Source organism: Sitophilus oryzae, unplaced genomic scaffold (genome assembly GCF_002938485.1).
Source record: "Sitophilus oryzae breed Bouriz unplaced genomic scaffold, Soryzae_2.0 scaffold_1000_pilon_pilon, whole genome shotgun sequence".
In the NCBI taxonomy this organism is placed as follows: domain Eukaryota; kingdom Metazoa; phylum Arthropoda; class Insecta; order Coleoptera; family Curculionidae; genus Sitophilus; species Sitophilus oryzae.
Window position 1 is genome coordinate 322,393 of NW_022145617.1, and position 23,904 is coordinate 346,296.

The window sequence follows — 23,904 nt, forward strand, 5'->3', positions numbered from 1 at the left end:
AAAAATGCAAGACCGCAAGAGTCTTGCATGCTGGGTCTTGGTCTTGTTCTTGCGTAGGAAACGTTAAAAAAATACGTATACTTTCGAGTACTTTCCTGACCTTTACAAGGCAATTACAGCGTTTGTAGAAACGAATTTCTGTGTTGAATTACAGTATCACTTCCTTCGGTTCGTGGGAACTTTAAATCAAGAATACGAGGTAGTATCACTTTGTAACAGAAATGTGATGCGTTCTTGGCACTTACCTAATTTAATTTAATTGTCTAATTCTCATCAGTAGGTCATTGCATACAATAAAAATAATTTCATATTTGAATGAGAACATAACTACAACTAAAATACAAGAATACTGGATGTAACTTATCCTAATCACATCAGGTTGTATTTTTTTTTCTTTTTCATAATCAATTATTTCGTGCAGAATCAGTATATGATCAGATACAGTTTTGTCGGCTTCAAAATGAGGATCAGCCAGTGTTTGAGATGCATTCCTTTGTCTTGCTGTAATGAGAAAATTCTAAGGTTCTTCTACCATTTTCCGTGTATCGTGTATTACTACATATTCAATCCGGAACAATCAAAACCACCAAAAGATTGATATCTTTTCCCACTACTGTTAATAAATTAATTTAATTAATGAGGCAAACTTATAAGTTTTTTTTGATAATAAGGATATCGGGATCCTCTTCAGCTTCATGCGACTGAATATTTGCCTCATATAATTTTAGGGCATATCAGCCATTAAGAACAAATAAAGGGTGTGGGTAGTGGACAAAGTACGATTTTGAGCGGTCAGTCTAAAACTGTCAATTTTGCTGGCTCTTTACCCAAAACAGTTTGTTTAGAGTAAATTTATAAAAACAAGAATTATAGAAAGAATAATAAGTATAAGGTTAATAAAGTAATAAGTCTATGGGTAATATAAAAAATGCTGTAATGCTGTCACATTTTGTAAACTTGTAATCCACAATTCTTGCGATAGTATATTATTACTAGCGTGTACCAGCGACTTCGTTCGCGTCGAATTAATCATTTGTAATGGTGATGATAAAGCAAAGCAAGAATTTCCATTAACATACAAACTGGATAAAATTCATTCAGCATGAGAAAAAACAATATGGTGATATTATTATATAACTTGGTAATATTTGGGGGGTAGTTTCATCTCGTTGGAATTTGAGTTTCGAAAAATCCGTTTGCCAAAAATAAGCAGTTTAAGCAGAATCGTGGTTAAGAAATTACCCAACTTTTTGGAACACCCTGTATGATTTTTTAAAAAATTTCAAAATATGTAAAAAAAAACAAATAAATTATGCTTGTCCAAGCGTTTTCCCGAAAAACTAACCGTTTTTTAAATAACAAATATTGTAATATTTGAGGGGCGTTTTTACCCTCTTGGAATTTGAGATTCGAGAAACCCCTCCTTATCGAACCTCTACACCCCACAGTAAATCCGTTTACCAAAAATTAGCTTTAAACGTCAATCAATTTAAGCAGAATCGTGTTTACTCAATGGTCGTATTTTACGAAACACCCTGTATAAATTTATAAAAAATCTTAAAATATGTAAAACAACAAAATAAAATATACGTTTTCAAGAGTTTTTCCGAAAAACTCACCGGTTTTTAAATAAAAAATATTTTAATATTTGAGGGATAGTTTCACCCTCTTATAATTCGAGTTTCGAAAAATTCCTTCTTATCGAATCTCTACACCCTAAAGTCAATCTGTTTTCCAAAAATCAGCTTTTTACGTCAAGCGCTTTAAGCAGGATCGTGATTAATCAATGACCAGATTTTTCGAAACACCCTGTATACATTTTTAAAATATCTTAAAATATGTAAAAAAAACAAAATAAAATATACGTGTTTAAGCGTTTTTTTTTCAGAAACTTGGCCGTTTTTTATATAAAAAAATATTTTAATATTTGAGGGGTGGTTTCACCCTCTTGGAACTGGAATTTCGAAAAAATCCTTTTTATCGAACCTCTACACCCTAGAATCAATCTGTATGTCAAAATTGAGCTTCTTATGTTGAGTGGTTTGAGCAGGATCGTGATTAATCAGTATGTCAGTCACTTAAGGATTTTATATATTAGTATAGATGAATTTGATTGCGATTTTTTGTTTAGAATTTTAGAGAACATTGTGTCACTAAATACGATACTCGCAAACAATTAAACATGTAAACAGGTTAATCAATGATATCAAAAGCATATCTTGTGTGTATTGATTCTATGATTAATCTGTTTTACACAACAACGTTATTTTTCTAAAAACCAGCTGATTGGATAACTTAGCTTAAATATATTGTTTTGTTTGTGATGTTTTCATGTCGTTGACGCACAAATATGACGGAGTGAATAGATAAAACTACATAAACAAAATAAAACTAAACCTATTCGTACCTGAACTATAATAATCGTGCAGATTTTTTCACTTTTAAATGATATCTATTTAATAATGCACTATTTTTGATATAGTCTAGAAGGTAGAATGTTCAAAATATAATTTTTATGTGTGTATAAGTATTTATGAATAGGGGAATACATTTTTAACAGGGTGCCAATCAAAAAATGGCCGCAAATAGGGGTTGCCACGATTCAAAATCGTCACTACTACTACTTTATACGGGTCCGGCAATAGTGCGTCGGACATTTGTAGCTCCTGTAATAAAAAACTTAGGAATTTGGGATAAGTGCAAACGGAAAGTATATAACAGGATGTATTTCAGGAAAATACTTTAACTTCTACAGGGTGGCTGTATATTACTAAGTCAATTCACTACCATTTTTCAATAGAAAGTTTTCCCGCCTATGACTATGTCAATCAAACCTCATGTTTTTATTATTTTTTTCAGTGTCAGATGCGGAACTGAAGAGAGTATGCGAAGCGTTCAAACGCCTGACCAGCGGAGGCAGTCTTCTAGGACAGGCGGCCTTCGCCCAGCACGTCCTAGGAGAAGGAGTACCGGTACCCATAGTCGAACGACTGTACACCGCCTGCGGGGGCGGTTCTAGGGGCATAGCCTTGCGCGACCTCATCTGCGGATTGGTTTTGCTAACCAAAGGCTCTCAAGATGAGAAGATCAAGTAAGTATTATTGTTTTAAGATTTATAGGAAGAAGGTTTTAACAAAAACACGCAAATATAGGTAGTATAAAAGCTTCACTTGGCTTTCTTTATTTTATAAAATAAAATTTATCGCTACAGTATGTGTACAGGTACGGCAATAGTGCGTCGGGCATCTGTAACTTCTAGAATAAGAAATTTGGGAATTTTTTGCAAATCTTAAAGTATGTTCTACGATGTAGTATTTCAAAAAATGTATTTATTGTATGTTATTGCAACTGTATGTTATTGCATTTTTGGCTTCCTTTCAGATCACTTTACATAATCCTAATATATTAGTAAATATATTTCGATAGTTTCAGAGATATTAATAAATATATAAAAAAAATATATTTTCAGCCTTTCTTAACAAAAATTAATAAAAATACAAGAACAATCCTGAAATCAAAACTAGATACATATGTTAGGTATTTACTTTAGATTTAGATGGTCTGTACTTAGTTCGCTATAAATATGGTAATCATAAATCATACAGGATGTTCAACACTCTACGTCAAACTTTCTAAAATATAAAATAATTTTTGTAATAAAAAATAACACTCTGTATATTATTTTCTCAATAGATGGAAAATTAAAAAATGAACATTTTTTGTATTTAGAGTATTTCAAAATTTTTAACGGTTTTGTAGATATTCGCGGTTTTATATTTCATATGGCATTTTCCACAGTAAATTTTTATCAAAGCCATCCAATGATTTTTCTCTCGTATTTTACCGTTGAAACAGCCATATGAAATAAAGAACGGTAAACTAATAGGATTGCTCATCCTCATAAGACGTACGTTCGCCTCTTCCCGCGCTTCAGCTGACAGTTGTGACGTCGTTGTAGTCCTTGTCATGATAGTGTGTATTATTAGTTGCCTATAGTAAACTTATAAAAATAACAGATGAGAAATTTTGAGTTAATTATTTTGTCAATTTTAAATGCGAAAAAGGTGTTTTTAAAGTTTTTAGAGCTATAGAGTGTATAAATACGTTCATTTTGTGTTATGGATTGTGACAAAGTGCTTACTAAGTGCCTACGATATTGTTTATTAATTATTTTAAAGCAAAATATGGAAGTACTTTAAAAAGAATGCCTGCAAAAGGTCATGCTGGGAACTGCTGTTCTTAAAAATGCATTATCCGAATATTTAATACGATTTATACAGTTAATTTTCTATACTGCATACATATAAGGTGTTTAAATAAATAAAGTCAAAATAAACTAAATAATGAATGTTTTGCATCCGGCAACCAATAATGCACGTGTGTGTATTATTGGTTGCCGGATGAGGACTAACAACCATGACAAGGACTACAATGACGTCACAAAGCGAGGAGTTTTCGCATGCACCTGGCAGACACTTTTGGCTGAATGAGCAGTCCTATTATTTAACTGTTCTTGATATGAAATAATGCTCCATGTATCTGCGAAACCATTAAAAATTTTGAAATACTTTAAATACAAAAAATGATCATTTTTTAATTCTCCATCTAATAAGGTAAGAAAATAATATACAGGGTGTTCATTTAAAAAAAACAAGAAAAAATATTATATATTTTAGTAAGTTTGGCGTAGAATTTTGAACATCCTGTATGATTTAATATTCATGTGAAAAACCCTGTGTAAGCTCTCTAATATTGACACATTTGTGTTGTTTAAGGTTTCTGTGGACGCTATACTGCAACGATCCAGGAACCTATATAAGCCGGAATGAATTCCAAACGGCATTACAGATCGAAGGATCGCTACCGCCATCTGACGGTGGTGTTAGTAAACCGAACACGAACTGGGACAGGACGTTGATATCGCTGTTTGGAGTTGGTCAGGACAAGGTCGGTTTCGAGAACTTCAAGGCCTGGATCAAGCACAACAAAGATGTCACTATTCTGTCGAAATGGTGTGTATACAAATTTAATATAATATTTAGTACGGAGCGATCAACGATTGAAATAGTTGACAGTACTATGTTAGAGAGTTTTAGGATATTAGTGATTGATAATAACGCTAAAACAAATAATTATGGGTCGAAAAATTTGGGCAAATTATGTCAATTCATTGACGTCTTTTTTTGACTTTTCTTTATCTTCTTGAAGTTTTTAATTTGATATTTATGAATTCGACATATTGTTTCTCTCCTAGGTGTACTACCTCTGCGACTACCTCTGAACAAAATCAATAATTGTAGAATAAATAACATACAAATACTAATAAATAGTTGCCAATAATAATCTTTTATTATGACTATATCGAAACGTGTAATAGAATCAGTCTAACAAAACAACAAATAAATAATTTAAATATTTGCTTTAAATAGTTACCCTATCGCAGTGTATACATAAATACAGATTATTATTCAAACACGAAGAATGCAATTTTTTCCTATTAATTACAATAATGTTAAGTAATTAATTTTCAATATTATCACTCCGTTAACCGTATTGGTTGGTCAGTTCTAAATACACCGATTAGGTTTATGTATTCAAATGATTAGGAAGGCAATAATGTAGTTAATTCGTATGTGTTCAGTGACTAAAAAGCTTATTAAACTGTTTAACTTTTATATGTACGTATTAGAATCTTGTAATGTTTTTTAGGGTTCCGTACCCAAACGGTAAAAACGGGAACCCTATTACCACAGTTTAAAGAATATAAATGTATACAGTTGGCTCACTCTTAGGAATTCTATTGTTATTTTGACTTCAAAGGCGGTCCGTGACACTTCGAGGTGACAAAAAATTTGTACGTTTACCGGGTGCAGCGGAAGTGCTATTTTATCAGTCAGAACGCTGGCCGTATACGAGGGATCAACTAAAAATACTAAGGAATTTTAATATAGCAAGTAGAAAAATAAAAATACAGTACTAGTTTTATTGATTAACAGTTTTAAGCGTATTTAATAATTGATCAATATTTATTTACTTTCTTCTTATTATTATTTAATAACATATCTCATAAACCGCAAATTCTAATACGGTTATGATATTGTTCTGGTGTATAATTTTCGTATCTGTGGGATCCTATAAATCCTAAGGCACTTTTCCAGGCTCCATACCTACAAGTTATTTTCCTTATCAGACTCTACTCATACACATATTGTGGTGAATACATTAGTATTAAAATATTAGATATATTATTCTATCGTAATTCTTTGGAATATGGAATTGTCAATAGGGGAATTATTATTAATAATTATTATGGAAACCCCATATGAAAAATGTATAAAAAATATAAACATATGAAAAATATAAACTAAAATAAACTTGGAACGCTGTGTACACGTCGAGCAACGGATGTAGACTGACCCAAGTCTACAAGACAGGCGGGGAGCGGCGGGAGGAATTTTGATACGGGCGAAGAGTGGGCCAACTGATATATTTATATTCTTTAAACTGTGCTATTACTAAGACTTCGCTGTCCGTCCGTCCGTCCGGCGTCCGTCCGTCTGTCACAAAGGTCTATCTTATGAACCGTTATAGCTAGACAGTTGAAATTTTCACAGATAATGTATCTATGTTGCCGCTATAAGAACAAATACTAAAAACAGAATTAAATAAATGTTTATAAATAAAAAAGTACTTTCACTAAACATTATCTTTTACGTAAGAATTTTACGTAGAATCTTTCAAGTTTCCGGTGGCCGCGTGGTCAAAGCGTTAGGACTTTACGCTGCTATGACGTTGGAGCCGTAGTAAGGCAGGTTCGAATCCTAGTCAAGGCGACTTTTTTTTAATCGTTTTTTTTTAATTTTTACATATTTATTTTTACTTTTTACATATTTATTATTGATTAATACAATTTTTAGTAATGTGTTTCTTCAAATTACTTATACGCGCAGTCAAAATTTCAGCTAAATCGAAAAAAAAGTTTATAATAATATAGTGTCAAATGTTGTATAGATAATGAATGGTAGGGAACTCTTCGTGCGCGAGTCCGACTCGCACTTAACAAATTTTTATTTGTTGTTACTATACCGGGTGTTGCCACTAAAGGCGGCTACAGACGGCATGGCAAGCCTTGGCCATCGTGTGTATGTAAAACATATGGCAAAGCAAATGAAGCGGTATTTTCAACACACATCAAAGGGACTTGTTGAAACTCGCCAGTTGGCTTGATCGTCGTACACACGACATATGTTAGTCCTAGAGAGCTTGTAGTAATCTAATATAATATATAATATATATAATGAGTAATGCAGTTGAAGTTAAAAGTAGAACAGATGCTGCTATTACTTCATCATCGGAGTCGAACTCCATTTCTTGTGTTATTTGTACCCTGGTACAACGTTCGCCTTCACTTGCCTCGAAAAGACTGGGAAAGATAAAACATGTAGTGTGTACGGTCGTCGGTGCGCGAATATCAAGCGAAGATCAACGCTTCTACAGTCGCTTGCTGAAACGCTGGCCATGGCTTGCCATGCCGTCTGTAGCCGGCTTAAAGTCCGACCGAGATCTCGGTCTCGTTCTGGGCATAAAAAGACTGTTCACGATTGTTAAATGAGCTTATTTTTGAGCGTATCGCTCCACCTATCGATGGGTGGATGAATGAAATACTCGTCCGAAACCGAAAAAAAAAATATTGGATCATATCTGATCCATATATGATCTGATCGAATCACAAAGTGGATTTCCTGGACGGCTGAAGAATCGCCATCGTATTTCTATGCGTAAACAATGAACGAAATGTTAGATGTTAGTGTCTTATTAATGTAAGTTTTATAAATTTAACGGAATTGTGTTTTTATATGAATTACTCGTATATCCTACTAATAAAATTTTTGTGTCTAATTATTCACCTCCATACAGAGTTCTTAAACCAGCAGCTTATACATTTCTAGTATGCGCCACCAACAAGCGTCTCAAGCAAACAAATAGAAGGAATATGATGAAACACTGCATAATTTGAAAGGATGCAATGCTGAAAAATTACTTTTCTAGCCTATAACATAGACTAAAAAATTAATTTTATTAGTATTAGTAATTTTATAGTAAAAAATCTCAATGAACCCGTTTCTGCATGAAAATAATATTTTTATTGCACTATTATCAGATTTTTTCATATATTAAACTTTGAATAAATATTGCATTGTGTCTCGGTCTCGGCCGAGACTAAAAATCCAGTTTCGGTCGGACCTTAGTCACCACGATCATTGAGTTTAAAATATGGCCCATAAAAAATCACAGTTTCTACGGTTTTGGTCCAGTTAGAAAGTTCGCTCTTTTTCTAGCTAGATTAGGGTTGCCAACCGTCCTCTCTTCCTGAGGACAGTCCTCTTTTTGATCTCACTGTCCTCTTTTCTCTCGCGTATTGAAAAAGTCCTGTTTTTTACAGACCAAACTCAAAATCTAAAAAATGTTTGTGTATCGCCACAATGCTTTAAAAAATTGTTAATCTGTATCTCGAAGTCGAAGAAATATTTATGTAAAAGAAATATTTGTGGAAGCGATAAACATGTTTAACTATTTTATGTGTTTAGGTACTTATTGTTGGCTCATGTTTTGAAAAAAGTTTTGTTGAAAATGGTTAGTTTTATTTTAACAAGTTTTGAGTATAAATATTGTTAAGAAAGTAAGAAAGACCATCAATCGCAGACCATTGACATAACTTTTTGGTAAATTCTAGACAATTGGGCGAGATTTCAAAAAAAATATATTTTGAAAGTTGGCAACCCTAAGGTAGATCGTTTGCTTTTTCATTACCTTCTATCTCTTGGTGAGTTGATAGCCAGAGTAGGAGGACTTTATTTTCTTTGCCTAATTTGTTCAGCTTCTCTAGTCAATCTTCAACTTCGAGCTATAGTTAGTTTATATATCTTCTTAAATCAGAAGATAAAGACTGTAATAAAAATTTAAAAATCCTTAATGATTTTTAAATTGAAATGTTAAATACGTAAATTGTACAACCTATTTTTATTTCAGTATCGGTAAAATAATCAGTAAACAAATCTATTTTCAGTAAAACTTAATGTTTTTATTATTGTTTGACAAATTTATGCCATTTACCTTGACAAAATAAGTGCGTTAATAATTAAAGTTATTGCGTTTTATCTTATGGAGGTGATAGAATTTAGAAAATCGTGATATTAGTCAGGGCATTTTCTAACTATAAACTATTGTAACATTTAATGCCATATGTATAACTGTGTATAACTATAACAATGACAAATAAAATTATATTCTTCTATTACATTTGCCCCCCCCCCCTCCACATATGTACATATGTACAGGGTGGACCATTTTGGTTGTTGCTATAGGGTATCTAGGAAACCGTGAGAAATATTCAAATTTTGATACTGCAGTCTCGGGTTCTTTTTTTGAAAAAAATACAATGGCGCAAACGGATCGTGGCTATCTTGATCGGTTTCGAACCTACAGGGGGATTCTGAAATTTTGTACTTTTTGAAGATGTTCGATAGTTTGTTTATTTCAGCAACCACGGAAAAATGAATTATACATTCTAAAGGCACTTTTCTGTGTAGAACGCCGTGGCGTAGTCAGACTTTTTTCGAAAAAAATATTTTTTGAGATATTAATTATACTTATGTTTTTTTTTAAATAGAACCCCCTGTATATTTTTAAATTTTCTTATTCAGCTTGGCATGGGCTTCTCGAAAATATATAACACTCTATATTTATTTTCACTATTAACCTCAACATGATCGTGAATAAGCATTGGTAAAATTATGAATTAGACATGTTTAAAGTTGATATTTAGGTTATAAGTTAACGAACTTCGATGTATTCGATCCATGGTACAAAGAAAACAAGGTATGATATTGCGCAGGTTGGTCGCTACGTCACAGGTGATAACAGGCGCTATTGGTCAGCACGCTCCGCGCGCCAATTCAAATCATCAAGATATTGTAATGAACCTGTTTTTTTGTTTATATACTGTCATTGAACTATCGCTAAGCAAGTTACTGTGGAGCAGTGCGTGAAGAGTCAGGCTAGGAAGCGAGAGACCGGAGTTCGAATCTCGGCCGGGGCATAACTTCTTTATTTAATTTTTTAAACACTGTTGTATTCTATAGTTTATTTTTGTAGTATAAAAAAAGGAACTATTTATTCTGTTATTTTTTAATCTCCGGTATTAATATAAATTGATTGTTGGTACAATACCTCATTTAATATAAAATAATATTCTACTTTTTGAAATGAATCGGATCCTAATTGTACCTAAAAGTAACATATTTTTACAGTGATGTACCATATTGTAAACTATTTAATATTTCAGTCACTTAAAAAGTTAATTTGTATTGAATAATTCCTACCATTAAAGGAAATTTGAGCTATAATACTTGATGGGCATATTCTGGGTATGCAAGTAATTCCTCTAAATTTTGGGTTTCGTTCAACCGATTTATTCTCAAAACCTAACATCTACATATATAAAAGAAAAGCACAGGTCACTAATTATAATAAACTTCGCCCTTGGAGTTACTTCCACTAATTATAATAAATTTCACTCTTCTATTACAATTACAATACATTCATCTGCATTGGCATTTTCTACTTTTCGATGGGAAACAATCAGCTTCCCAACATTTTTTAAATGATGTAACACTTCCTCTTGTGGTTACTTTTCCATAGATGACCTCATCTCTGTCCCCATAAACATCGCAAACTAAAAACCTAATAAACAATTTTATACCGCATATAGAAATAAATTTAGTATTCTTACCTATTATCGTCCAAATCCATGTTAATAGATAATTAATATTTTGGATTTTTGTCTTTCATTTTTAAATATAGTTTTAGAACTGCTGGTTTTAGTAATTATTAAATTAAACGAACTAAAAAATCAGAAAAAATCTTTGAATAAGAAGACTAAGGAAGGAGCATATCAAAAATCTTAGGTATACCGCGATGGGCCTCAAATATGGCCGACTTAAATTCCGGTTTATCAGTGCCGTTCTAATTTTATTTAAAAAATATAAAACTATGATGTAGGGTAGACGTGGGATAGACTCAATAATTTGTTATTTTATTTTACGTTGTGAATAAATGTTGGTAGTTATTAAAATTGTTACAAAAATATATAATTCTAATAAAAATAGATAAGTTATAATAAGTATTTATTAACACAAACATCCGATACGCTACTGAAGCAGGTAAGTCAAATTAACGTATCAAAATTCTTTGACATCTGATCTTTGACAAGTAGTAAATAAAAGCTAAAATGCAAGAAAATATATAATTTAGTTAATTTAAGTGAATTTCATAAATGATCGGTTTACTACACGTATGTATATTATATAGTCACTTACTAGCGAAAAGTTATTCCATTATTTCACTCAATTTTTGCCGAGATCTACCGCACGCTACACAACCAACTATTTTAGAGTCTTTTTCGATAAATCGCGATAATGTCACTGTTAATTTAAGTTCTGCCACAATTTCCATTTAGATTTACTATCTTTATACAACTATCAGTAGTAGAATAAATAATAAATAACATAAAATAAGCTCCGTAAAGACTGACAAATCCACAAAATTTCAAATCAAATTCAAATGTGTCAAATGAATCGTCAAACAGAACTGTCAAGGATCCCCACCCTAGAGAGCTTTTTCCGCCCACCATGCATGAATACATGGATAGCATTATGCTCCTTCCTTAGACTTCTTATTCAAAGGAAAAAATAAACAATTTTTAACCATAACCCTAAAAAATATCTCTTTATTTTTTAAATAATAAAATAATATGGTTTTATTTTTTATTATTTATTCATTATTTTCCTAGTAGCGTCACAGGTGGTATGCGCGAACTGAACGAAATTGGAGCCGCTATCGATCATACCTTGTATTCTTTGTACCATGTATTCGATCTGTCATAAACAGATTAGATATTATACAGGGAGAGTAAAAATATTATTTATTTTCGTTTGTTATAAAATTGCTCCAATCTTTGTTATTTTAAATTCAACCCTATGCATATTATTTAAAAAATCAAAAGACTAAAGAATTGATTTTCAAGGATATATCATGTTCCTATACTATCTTCCGGTTTCTTAAGTAGAGCTATTTAAAAATTAATAATTCTATTATTATAGTTTCATTTCGAGAATTTCGTTACCATGACAATTTTTTTAAATTTACACAATTTAGCACATAAACTGTAATTAATACTTTACTTATATTCATCATGGTAACGATTTTCTTTAAACGAAATAATTATAATAGAATTATTATCTTTTAAATGGCTTTACTGAAAAAATCAGAAGATTTAGGTATAGGACATGATTATATCGTTGAAAAGCAATTTTACTTGTGTTTCGATTTTTTAAATAATATACATAGGCTTGAATTTAAAAAAAAAACAATAATTTGAACAATTTTATAATAAACGGAAATAATTATTTTTTCTGACCTCCCTGTTTGATATCGAAGCAGTTAGTTGATTTAGTCAGATCGAATATGTCGACTTTCCTTAACCTCTAAACCAAATTTTAGCTTTCAATATGCCGAATTTATGCTCGAAAACTATTAGAGATTGGAATAGCTTAGTATAATAGAAAAATTTTGAGATATGGAAGTAGTTTCGAAAAATATAATAATATACCGGGTGTTTCATTTAAAATAACAAAGATGCCACCACTTTTAGTGTGAAGCGGTAACAATGTAATGCTGAAAATAATTTAGACAGATGGATCAGGTGCCTTTATGCAAAAATCCAAATTTTCAAAAAAATCCTATCACCGGCTCTCCGTAATTGTCTAACGTGCCATGGCATGGAATCACCCTGTATATGAAATTGGCTTAGAATAACATACCGAATCTATCGGTGTTTGCCGACTGGGAAAATAAATACCGAAAATCTTCACTGCCTCCTAGACTACAGAGAAATATTTCTATCACAAATATTTTCCAAGATCGTTCTTTTTTTAATGCCTTAAAAGTGTCTTTGTTGTCTTATTTGTCGCAGATTAATAGTCCCACAGTCATTACTAATTAGTACATCGAGTGGGTACTTAATATTTTTTCAATTTAAACTTCATTGGATATAAATTCATAAGTAATTAGATTTAAGTACGCAAGATATGTAAGCGGAGCGACACGATTTTTTTGCAAAGCGATAAGTGCGATAACGAGAACGAATGAAAATAGCAAACTGATTTAAGGCACCCGGTAAATTTCCATCAGCATATTGTACGTAGTTGTTGTACAACTTGTAAAAAAAGATATTAAAATTGTTGAAGATTATTTTTGCGACTAATACGGGGTGTTTTTTTCAAAAATGGCCCATCCCTGTAACTTTTTATTTTTTTTTTAGATAGAAAAACGAGATTTGATATGTCAGTATATGGCATAAATTAGGATTGATTGACGTATTCAATTACTTTCGGTCACTTCCTGTTTCACCGGAAATGACTACAACTTTTGATTTTTAAATCTTAAAAATAGTATTAAAATTCAATCTAGAGTCCCCTGTGTGTTAAAACCATTAATTTTTAAACAGTGGGCCTCGGAAAAATATATTTGATCGTCTAATGTTTTTCGTGAGTTTTTGTGGCCGTTTAAAAGATGCGCAAATCGTAATTTTAATGATGACTCTATTTTTCAAATGGAATGAGGGTTGCTCATTAGCATATTTGAAAAAAGCATTTTTTATGAATAATTTGGTACCACATACTTGGTATTTCGACGAGTCAAATTGTCGTTATAAACACATTATAGCAACTATTATTTTTGCTTAAAAATTGACCTTATTACTGTAAACCAACAAAAAAAATTGACTTATTTGCAGCACGATTTAGTAGTAAAAGGTAGATAAAACGATCAAAACTATATTTTGATGAAAAAAAAAATAATCAAAATGTCCTCGAAACAAACGAAGATTTTTTCGAATTAATGTATTTTACAAAAATTTGGGTATAAGTTAATTCAGCAGATTTTCTGGTTTATAGGAAACCAACTATTTCGATGTAGAATTGCAATAGGCAGCAAAGATGCTTCAGAACCTCTGTATTCAGAACAAATATCTTGAAGACATATCAGAAAAATTTCCAAAATAATGTTTGTAAATAAAGTAATTATTTTTTTTACCTATTTAATGTTTTATATTAGAAATATAGCAATTGCTTTTCTTTTAGAAAAATATACCGGGTGCGTCTCAAAAGTGGCTCACCCCTATACATTTTTTATTTTTTTAGACAAAACAAGTTTTGGTATGTTAGTATATGACATAAATTGGGATTGATTGACGCATTCAATTGTTTTCGGTCACTTCCGGTTTCACCGGAAATTACTACATCTTTTGATTTTTAAATCGTATCCTTGGCATTTTTTACTTTATTCAATAGAAAATGACACTCTGAATCGAATGACATATCATATGTCAACTTTTGACGTAGTCACTCAAAGACAAATTGTATTTTAAAATTCAATCTAAAGTGCTAGTGCCATGCATAGACTACCGGTTAAAAGATGCCCAAACCGTGTTTTTAATCATATCTCAATTTTTTCAAGTGGAACGAGGTTGGCTCATTAGCATATTTGGAAAAAGCATTTTTTACGAATAATTTAGTACCAAACACTTGTTAATTCGAGTCAAATTGTCGTTATAAACCGCATGTTACAATTTCAAATAAACCATATGCGAAAATGTTAAAAGTTGACATATGATATGTCTTTCGATTCAGAGTGTTATTTTCTACTAAATAAAGTAAAAAAATACCGAGGGTGCCATTTAAAAACCAAAAGTTGTAGTCATTTCCGGTGAAACCGGAAGTAACCGAAAACAATTGAATATGTTAATCAATCGTAATTTATGTCATATACTAACATACCAAATCTCGTTGTTTTATCTGAAAAAAATAAAAAAGTTATAGAGGTGAGCCACTTTTGAGACGCACCCGGTATATTATAATAATATAAAATTAAAATATTACAAAAAAATATTTATTGTGGGGGCAAGGGGCCTAAAAAATTTTTGAACACAGGTCCACGACTTCCTCGCTACGTCAGTGATTGTTATGTCTAGTTTCAAAATCTAAAAGCGACTTTCTATATGTTATTTTATTATAAACGTTACTATCAGTATTATTATAAATGAACTTAAAATTGTTATTAAAAATTATGTTTACCTGGTGTTATTTTAAGAATAAATCTGTTTTATGATTTCTTAGTAGATTAAGTAGGAAATTACATATGATCAGTGCGTCTGACTGATAAGATATAATAAACACCAAGACGAGTCTGTGACCGTGACACCAATCAGAAGCCCCATATTTCGTTTCTAATTAATTAAATAACTAGGTAAAAATAGGTATCGTATAATCTTAAGTAAATATAACCTAGCAAGCCAAAAAATTTTTAATCTTATTTTCACCACCAATGTTCTATATAAGTGGGTTTCTCAAACTTATAGCTTTGCATATCCTATTATGAAATATCACAGACGACTACAAATTCCTTTTAAAAATTTAAGCTTTCTAAAGAATACTGCTAAGTGTCCAAAAACGACTGAGGTATTTTTTGACGAGATTCAAATTCGTTTTCCATAATGTGGGATTAATCAAAACGAGATAATAAATAAATGAATTTAATTTTAAGGTTTTTTAATTTTATTGAATAAGTGTATTAAAATGGTTACGCGCTCGTAACTGAATAAAAATATTAAGGAAGGAGTATAGTCTGTCCAACGATAAGATCCTTGACAGTGATGGCTGTGTCTGTCATTTTAATTTCATAGTAGTTTATTTCATTTTAAAAAGAAATAAGTTGGTACAACTGGAACGCATAACAGGAAATTAATAAAATATTTAAAATTTGATTGATAAGTGATTACTTCAAAATATTGTGAAAAAAACTGTATAAAACTGAATAAATGTAATCGAGTTATTTTATTAAAAAAACGGTGTGTTAATACAAAAGAAACAAGAACAAAACACCACATACCAAAAAAATATAAAAAAGAACTATTTCTTACTTTCAAGCTTCAAGAAACTTCTCGCGTTTATTATTATATTTATCAATATAACTTATGTACAAATACAAATTTGTAATATTCCACAGGAATAAATAAAACAAACTATTTTTATTAATAATAACACTTGCCAAACTTTATACCTTAAAGGTTGATTAATTAATTTTAATCTTAATTTTTTTAAACCAGTACCTTTTGATATTATTTTTCTGTAGTTCTAAAATCGATTATTTACCTATCGTGTGATGTCGATAATTTACAGCTACTCCAGTACTATATATTTAGTACGATCCTTGTAGTATATACGAGATGCACTTATCTACGACAATATGGTATACAAACTTTATTGATGGTAACTTTATTGGTGTATAAGACTTTCTGCCTGGGCAGCGAGTATTAACTATAAACTGTGCTCTAGGCTCTGGGTTTACAGTTAATTTTCCCTCGATTTTTCCTTCACTTGACTTAAAAAGACAAAAAACACACGTAATAACATGAATCAAAATGCATCATCTTCCAAAACGCAGATATTTGACATAAGTTGACACAACATTATAACCTATAATTTGGCAAGACTTTGACAAGCCTCAAAAATCTAAAGGCGACTTCATACGCATCGGCGTCCGTTTGTCGTTCATCGTTCCGTCAAAGCAATTAAATTGAAATATGATCTGTCATTTTTGAAATAAACCAATAAAACTGGTTAAAAACAACAAGAGACGACGCATGACGGATTTATATTTAAACCCATCCATAGTTAACTTAAAAAAATGTTAGAAACTTTTTTTAGTAAAATAAATCGTCATCTGCTTTTCTTCTGTCATCGTCTGTCGAAATCTTACTTGAGAAAAAAAAAACAGAGTATATTATGCTATCCATGTATTCATGCAAGGTAGACGGACAAGGGCCCTAGGGTTGGGATCCTTGACAGTTCTGTTTGACGATTCATTTGAATTTGATTTGAAATTTTGTGGATTTGTCAGTCTTAACTGAGCTTATTTTATGTTATTTATTAGTTATTCTACTACTGATAGGTGTTTAAAGGTAATAAATCTAGAAGGAAATTGTGGCAGAGCTTAGAAAAGTCCAAAAAATTGACTTCAATGAATTAACATCATTTGCTAAAAAATCCTTAATTTGTTTTAGCATCAGTACCAATCGCTAATTTTAAAACCCTCTAACACAGTATTGCCAACTACTTTAATAATTTCGCTCCATATACATGTATAAATAATAAATAATAACAAGTAATCTACATTATATATCATTATCAAATGATTCCTTTTGTTTAGGCTTTTATCGAATCCCTGCGTGTCGTTAAGTTCCGAAGTTGAAACTCCAACATTCTACCAAACACTGGCCGGCGTAACTCATTTGGAAGAACAGGATATATGCGAATTGGAGAAGTGTTTTTGGAGCATACAGAGCGCCTCCATAACTGGACATCTCGATTTCAACTGTCTACTTTTATTGGTTTGTCCTCCTGTACCAACCAGAGCTTGTAGAGGGTAAGTAGTGTTGTAAAATGCTTGAGAATTTCTAAGTGTAAGGCAGACATTTAAAAAATAGTCACTAAAAGTAATCAGTCCAATTGATATTTTTTTGCTTTTGCAGACTTTTCTACGCTTTAGATGTCAATCAGGACGACCACATCGATTTCAAAGAACTGTGCTGCGGGATATCGGCCGCCTGCAGAGGACCTATGGCCGAAAGGATGAAGTGTAAGTACAGATGTGCTTTAATCGAACATGATAGAGATCAACTTCTGGACTTAAAACCAACTCTGTTAGAGTAACTGCAAACAAACATAAATAATATGTGTTTTCTATGATAGTGACATTAGAAAAACAATGCTATATTTCATAAGTGTGTTGATGAGGACAAAAAGCAAAGGCATCATTTTAATGCTAAAATTTGCTGTAAATCGTAACTCTCCTCTTCAAAATCGAATATCTCCAACAAAAAAAAGTTATCGAGACGAACCAAAAAGCAAACTATCGAGAGAAAATTTGCCTTGATAATAAAATGATTTTTAAATGTCTTATTTATTAAACCATACCACAGGTAAACAAAATATCATTTTGTTTACCCTCGTATAATAAACAGATGGGGACTTTGAAAAGGAGCTAAAAAGTCAAAAAGTTTAGCAACAAATTGCTTAAAAAATCATTAAAATCCATGCACTAGAACAAAATACAGGGTGGTCCGAACTGTATTCCGGAAACTTCGGCAGCATATTCTGCAGATAAAAATAAGTAAAAAAGTTCGTATAAATGTATGTCCTAAAATGCGAAGTTTCGGAAATACAGAGTGTAGAAGTTTCATTTTTATTTCAATTTTTTCCAAATAATTTTTGAAGTAACGTCAATATTTGGATGAAAATTGGTGTCTGAGAGCTTTTTGACATGAGAAATTTGATTTTCATGTCAATATGACTATTATTTGTAGGAGGCGCCACCTACATGTGTTTTAACTGTTTTGAAGAATAATAACTTTTCGTACTTACCTGTATAAAACTACTGACTGAAAAAATATACATTTCCATGATTTTTTACGTAAAAAAATGTCTATTGGTAAAAGACGCTATGAACAATCGGTCTCAAGATATTTAGAATGGTAATAGCACAGATTAGGTATACTATATGTATATAGATAAAAATCTTGTCCCTAATTCGTGGTACGAAAATTGTTTTTTATGACGATGAGCAAACGAGTAAAATTTCCTGTGCGCAAAAATAAACTCGCGTTTAAACAGCGTAATAACTGGGCCTGTCAGGCGCTGTGCACAATTTTAGAGGCCATAAGTGGGCGTGATATGTGCGCAAAGTAGTAACCTAACTAGTGCGCGACTCCGAAAATTGGAACCAAAAACAATGCTTTTGACGATAAGTTTATAATCTGTATAATCTGTGGTAATAGTCAGTACCTGTCATTATTGACAAAAAATAAACATATTGAATAGATAGTTATTTGACTGATTAATTAAATTAATCATAATTTTTCTGCGAAAAAATGATGATAAAACAGTGTCTGTTGAAGTTTTGGCACAAAAACACTTCAAATTTATGATTTTGTCTCGTCTAGTCTTTGTCAACATGTTTAATTTATGTCAATGATGACAGGTATTGATAATTTAGATTCTAAATATCACGAGAACCATTACTCGTAGCGATTTTTACCGAGAGACATTTTTTGCGTAAAAAACATCGTAAATGTAATTTTTTTAACTCGGTAGCTTTATACAGGTACAGACGAAAAGTTATTACTCTTCAAACCAGTTAAAAAATATGTAGGTGGCGCCCTCTGCAACTAAGAGTAATATTGACATCAAAATCCAATTTTTCATGTCAAAAAACTCCCAGGTGCCCATTTTCATCCAAATATTGACGTTACTTCAGAAATTATTTGGAAAAAATTGAAATAAAAATGAAACTTCTACACCCTATATCTCCGAAACTAAGCATCTTAGGACATACATTTATACGAGCTTTTTTACTTATTTTTATCTGCAGAATATGCTGCCGAAGTTTCCGGAATACAGTCGGACCACCCTGTATATTGAATTTGTGTGTTAACTTTTTTTTCGCCCTTTAACCAATAGCAACTAATGAATTACCCTTTTCAGTTTGTTTTAAAATATTCGATATGGACAGAGACCTTTACCTGAACGCCGACGAATTGGAAAATATGAAGCAAACTTTGCAATTAATATCAAATGAAAACAAATTAACCTACGCTCCTCAATTCTACCTGGATCAGCACAGCACAAACTTTGAATCGGATCCGAATCACAATAAAGCTTTGGAATCTCTTTATAATAAAGTAAGTTTTTCATATGTTGTTACTAGCTGACTCGGATTGACAGTGACAGTTGTGTCTGTCATTTTAAATCACAGGTCAATTGTATTTTTCGTCATTTTTTGTATGTCGAAATCTTTCCTGGTTCATGAGGCAGACTATACAGGGTTGTTCACCACATACGACACGAAATATTGTAGCTAAACGATTAGATTTTTGCAAATTGTAAGTTTTGGGTTCGTTGAAGGACTATTAGAGCTACAATTTAAAAATATTTTTACAAGATACAGAGTGTCCCAAATAAGTAAAAAATATTATAATTGTATTTGTTTAAGTAGAACACCCTGCATATTATATTATTACATTTTTATATTCTACAATTGCAATAAAGGTAAATTTGAAACTCAAAATATTGATTTCTGATTCAAATCCAGTTTTATTTAGACTTACTTTACTTTACTTTTTCGTATCCGGATTATATTATAGTTTATTAACCCAGTAATGGGCTACGTCCAATGCTTCCCGTTTAGCCAGCCATAGGTCATCGAGGGTACATCTGTGGGGGCACGCAGAACATTGAAGAAGATGTTCCATGTCATGAAAGGCGCCGCAGTCGCATTTGTCGTCATTTCTGTCCAGCAAACCCCATTTGATCAAATTGGATTTTACTGGGGCCACCTCAGTTCTGATTCGATTGAGCATTCTCCAGGTTTTCCAGTCGCTAGAAACACCATTTGGTGGGTCCTCTCTAAGGGGGTAGTGGGAGAGAGGTTCATCCAGGGGGTGACTTAGGAAACGGCGTCTGGATTTAAGTCTACCTGTGCCGCACTCTTGGCCAAAAATTGAGTGACGAGCATCAAAGGTTTGTTTAACTTCTCAGTATGTTCATGAGCTTTTCTGCGTAAATCTAACAACCTGGGTTTCATACAACCTGTCACTATTCTGCATGTTTCATTCAGACTGATGTTCACATTTTTTGCATGGACTGATCTACACCACACTGGGCAGGCATATTCTGCAGTTGAAAAACACAGAGCTTGAGCAGAAGTTCTGACCACGGTAGGTTTGGCTCCCCATTTACTATTGGTCAGCTTCCTTATAAGGGAATTTCGTGCTTCTACATTTTTGCGTGTTTTTTTCGCAGTGATATTTGTAAGTCAATGTTCTGTCCAGCACGACGCCAAGATAGGTAGGCTTATCTGTGTGTTCTAGTAGTGTCCCGTCCCATGTAACATTAAGTCTGCGGGTCGCCTGTCTCGAATTAAGGAATGCACTCACTTTAGTTTTGGTGGGGTTGGGTTTTAAAGAATTTTTTGTAATAGGTTGACATTGTTTTTAAGGCGCTTTCTAGTTCTCCTCGATATCTTCAAACCCTTTGCCTTCAACTGTTATTGCTAGGTCATTTGCATATGCAAAGGTTCTAGTGTTATCTGGAATAGGTTGGTCATTTGTATATATGTTGAATAGAATTGGTGCCAGCACGCTCCCTTTGTGCCAACCCATTCTTCTGGTTTCGCCATCGACTCTTTTGCCCCCTCGAGCGTCACGAAAACTGCCTGTTTTGGAGCAAGGATTCGAGTATCTTGACTAGGTGGTAATTTTTCAAGGTCTCATTGGCTTTATGCAGTAATACCTTGTGGTTTACCGTGTCATAGGCGGAACTTAGGTCGACTAGGGTCAGCCCTGTGATGTGTTTATTCTCAAAACCCTCCTCGATATGTTCTGTCAATGCGAGGATTTGACTGGTGCAGGACTTTCCAGGTCTGAATCCTGCCTGTTGTGGAATCAGCTTTGAATCGACGGTCTTCTCTATTCTGTAGAGGATTAGAGGTCTTTCGTAGAGCTTAAACAGATGGCAAAGGAGGGATATGGGTCAGTAGCTTTTCGGAGACTCTGGATCTTTTCCGGGTTTAAGGAGAGCTACTATTTTTGACTTCCGCCACAGTTTTGGAATTTGAAAGGTTTCGCGACATACGTTGAAAAGTTTAAGTATCCATTTTTTCGTTCCAGGACCGAAATTTTTGATCTGTTCCACGCATATATCGTCAATACCAGCGGCTTTTCCATTCTTCATGGTATTTATACCATTGTTCAACTCTTTCATGGTAAATGATTTCTGAAAGTTGGTGTTTTCAGTTGGTATTAGGCGTTTGATTTTGGTTTTCTGCGTTTGGAGTTGAATTTGCCATTTAGAAGGAGTTGGTTGGCCACTTGATTGGGTGTTACATTTTATTTATAATAATTAAAACAATTAAGTATGTAATGAACTAATTTTTGGGCGGAAATAATGGTGGTATATTTAATTGGTTTACTTTCTTACAAAGATTTAAATAGTTTTCTTTTTGTAAACAAAAGCGCTTGCTATATTATCGATTTTAGCACCTGTACATTTTATTGCTTTAAAAAAAATCTAAAATGTATGATAAAATAATAATAATGTACGATAACATAAAAATATTCCTTGGGTATATTGATAAATAAGGTCTAAATTAAAACAAAATGCATTTTCTATGAAAACTTGAAGAGATAGGTAAAAATTGGTGTAAGACATTTAAATTATGCATCTGATTCTCGTAAAATATACAGAGTGTTTTATTTAAATTAACCAAGTTATTGCCGTTTAAAGCTAGTAGTTATTTAATATAAATTTTTATACACTCTGTATAAGGTAGTATTATTTTTATTATTGCAATACAATATCTGATCAATAAATAAACTTCAGTAAATATTTAGTATTAAAAACGTTGATACCCTTGGAGAAACAAACGAAGTTTTAAATTTTTTTACTGCAATTTTACAAAATTGAAAATATTTCAAAAACGGTAAGGTTTAAGTGTGATAAATCAAATTTGCCTTTATTTCAATTGTAGAATCTAAAAATAGAATAATATACAGGTTGTTCCATCTAAAAAAATACAACTATAATATTTTTTACTTATTTGGGACACTGTAGCTTGTAAAAATATTTTTAAATTGTAGTTCTAATAGTCCGTCAACGAACCCAAATCTTACAATTTGTAAAAATCTAACCGTTTAGCTACAATACTCCGTGTTGTATGTGGCAAACAACCCAAACAACAGAGGTGGTACATTAATAATTCTTTCCATAACAGGTTGATAGCAGGGGTGGATTAACCCAAGAGGATTTTCTCGTGTGGGCCGTGGAAGATAAGAGCCTCGTAGCCCCATTATTAGAATTATTGTTTCAAGTGTGTCATGTGTCATTAGGTTTGAAACCACACTGCAGGCACAACGAATACGAAATAGGTAATTTTTTGTATTTTTTTTTGAGGATTTGCCTGTTAATTAACACTGTTATTTTTATTTGTAGTGATGGGTTGGTTAGAACGAGAAGAACGTCGGGGATATTACGTTGGTCAGTTTTGGTACCTGATTTCCTCCGATTGGTGGCAGCAGTGGGTTAATTATACGTCCGCACCAAGGTACTTGCAAATGGCGAATTATAAAAAAATATCTGTTTTATTTATTTTAATTTCTAATATGTTGTAGAACAAACTCCGACCACTGTCAATGCCGTATCGAGTCCAGAAGCATGATAGAAGAGGGCATTGTGTGCGACGAGAGCCTAATAAGCAACGCTACTGATTGCACATCAAACAGTAACGAGTTTAATTCAAACAGCATGGAATCCATGGGAGATTTGTTAAGTAGGGGTGACAGGTAAGTCAACAAGCGCATGTACAGTTCATTCAGCGAAAGCTGACGATTCAAGGTTGATATTTACTAAAATTTAAAATAATTCAGCCAAAACTACACGTAAACATTGTAAACGTTTATTGAAAATGAACTGAATAATTATTATACTAAGCAATAATTTTGGGTATTACAAAAAATGTATATTTTGTGTCTGACATTAAATATTCCTTAAATAATTACTTACGTGATTACATTTTAAAAATGTACTAAATATGGCACAAATATTAGAAAAATTTCCTTGGGTTAACTAGCATGCTTCAGAGTTGGTGTTTGCTTTACCCCTTACTTGTAAATCAGAAGTGGGACTGTAACAGAATGTAACACGTCTGAAATCCAATCTCGTGTAACGACGC

General features: G+C 32.3%; 1 protein-coding gene across 3 annotated transcripts in view; it reads left to right on the plus strand.

Annotated features, from left to right (window-relative positions):
• The window catches only part of LOC115874141 (ubiquitin carboxyl-terminal hydrolase 32), a 76,611-nt gene that overhangs the window by 23,001 nt on the left and 29,706 nt on the right, over window positions 1-23,904 (plus strand). For all 3 annotated transcript variants that reach the window (XM_030889270.1, XM_030889381.1, XM_030889314.1), the window contains exons 2-9: window positions 2,860-3,091; window positions 4,776-5,012; window positions 17,329-17,544; window positions 17,651-17,757; window positions 19,662-19,858; window positions 22,948-23,101; window positions 23,166-23,277; window positions 23,345-23,515. In XM_030889270.1, the coding sequence (XP_030745130.1) occupies window positions 2,860-3,091; window positions 4,776-5,012; window positions 17,329-17,544; window positions 17,651-17,757; window positions 19,662-19,858; window positions 22,948-23,101; window positions 23,166-23,277; window positions 23,345-23,515 (1,426 nt within the window). The remainder of the gene's footprint in view (window positions 1-2,859; window positions 3,092-4,775; window positions 5,013-17,328; window positions 17,545-17,650; window positions 17,758-19,661; window positions 19,859-22,947; window positions 23,102-23,165; window positions 23,278-23,344; window positions 23,516-23,904) is intronic.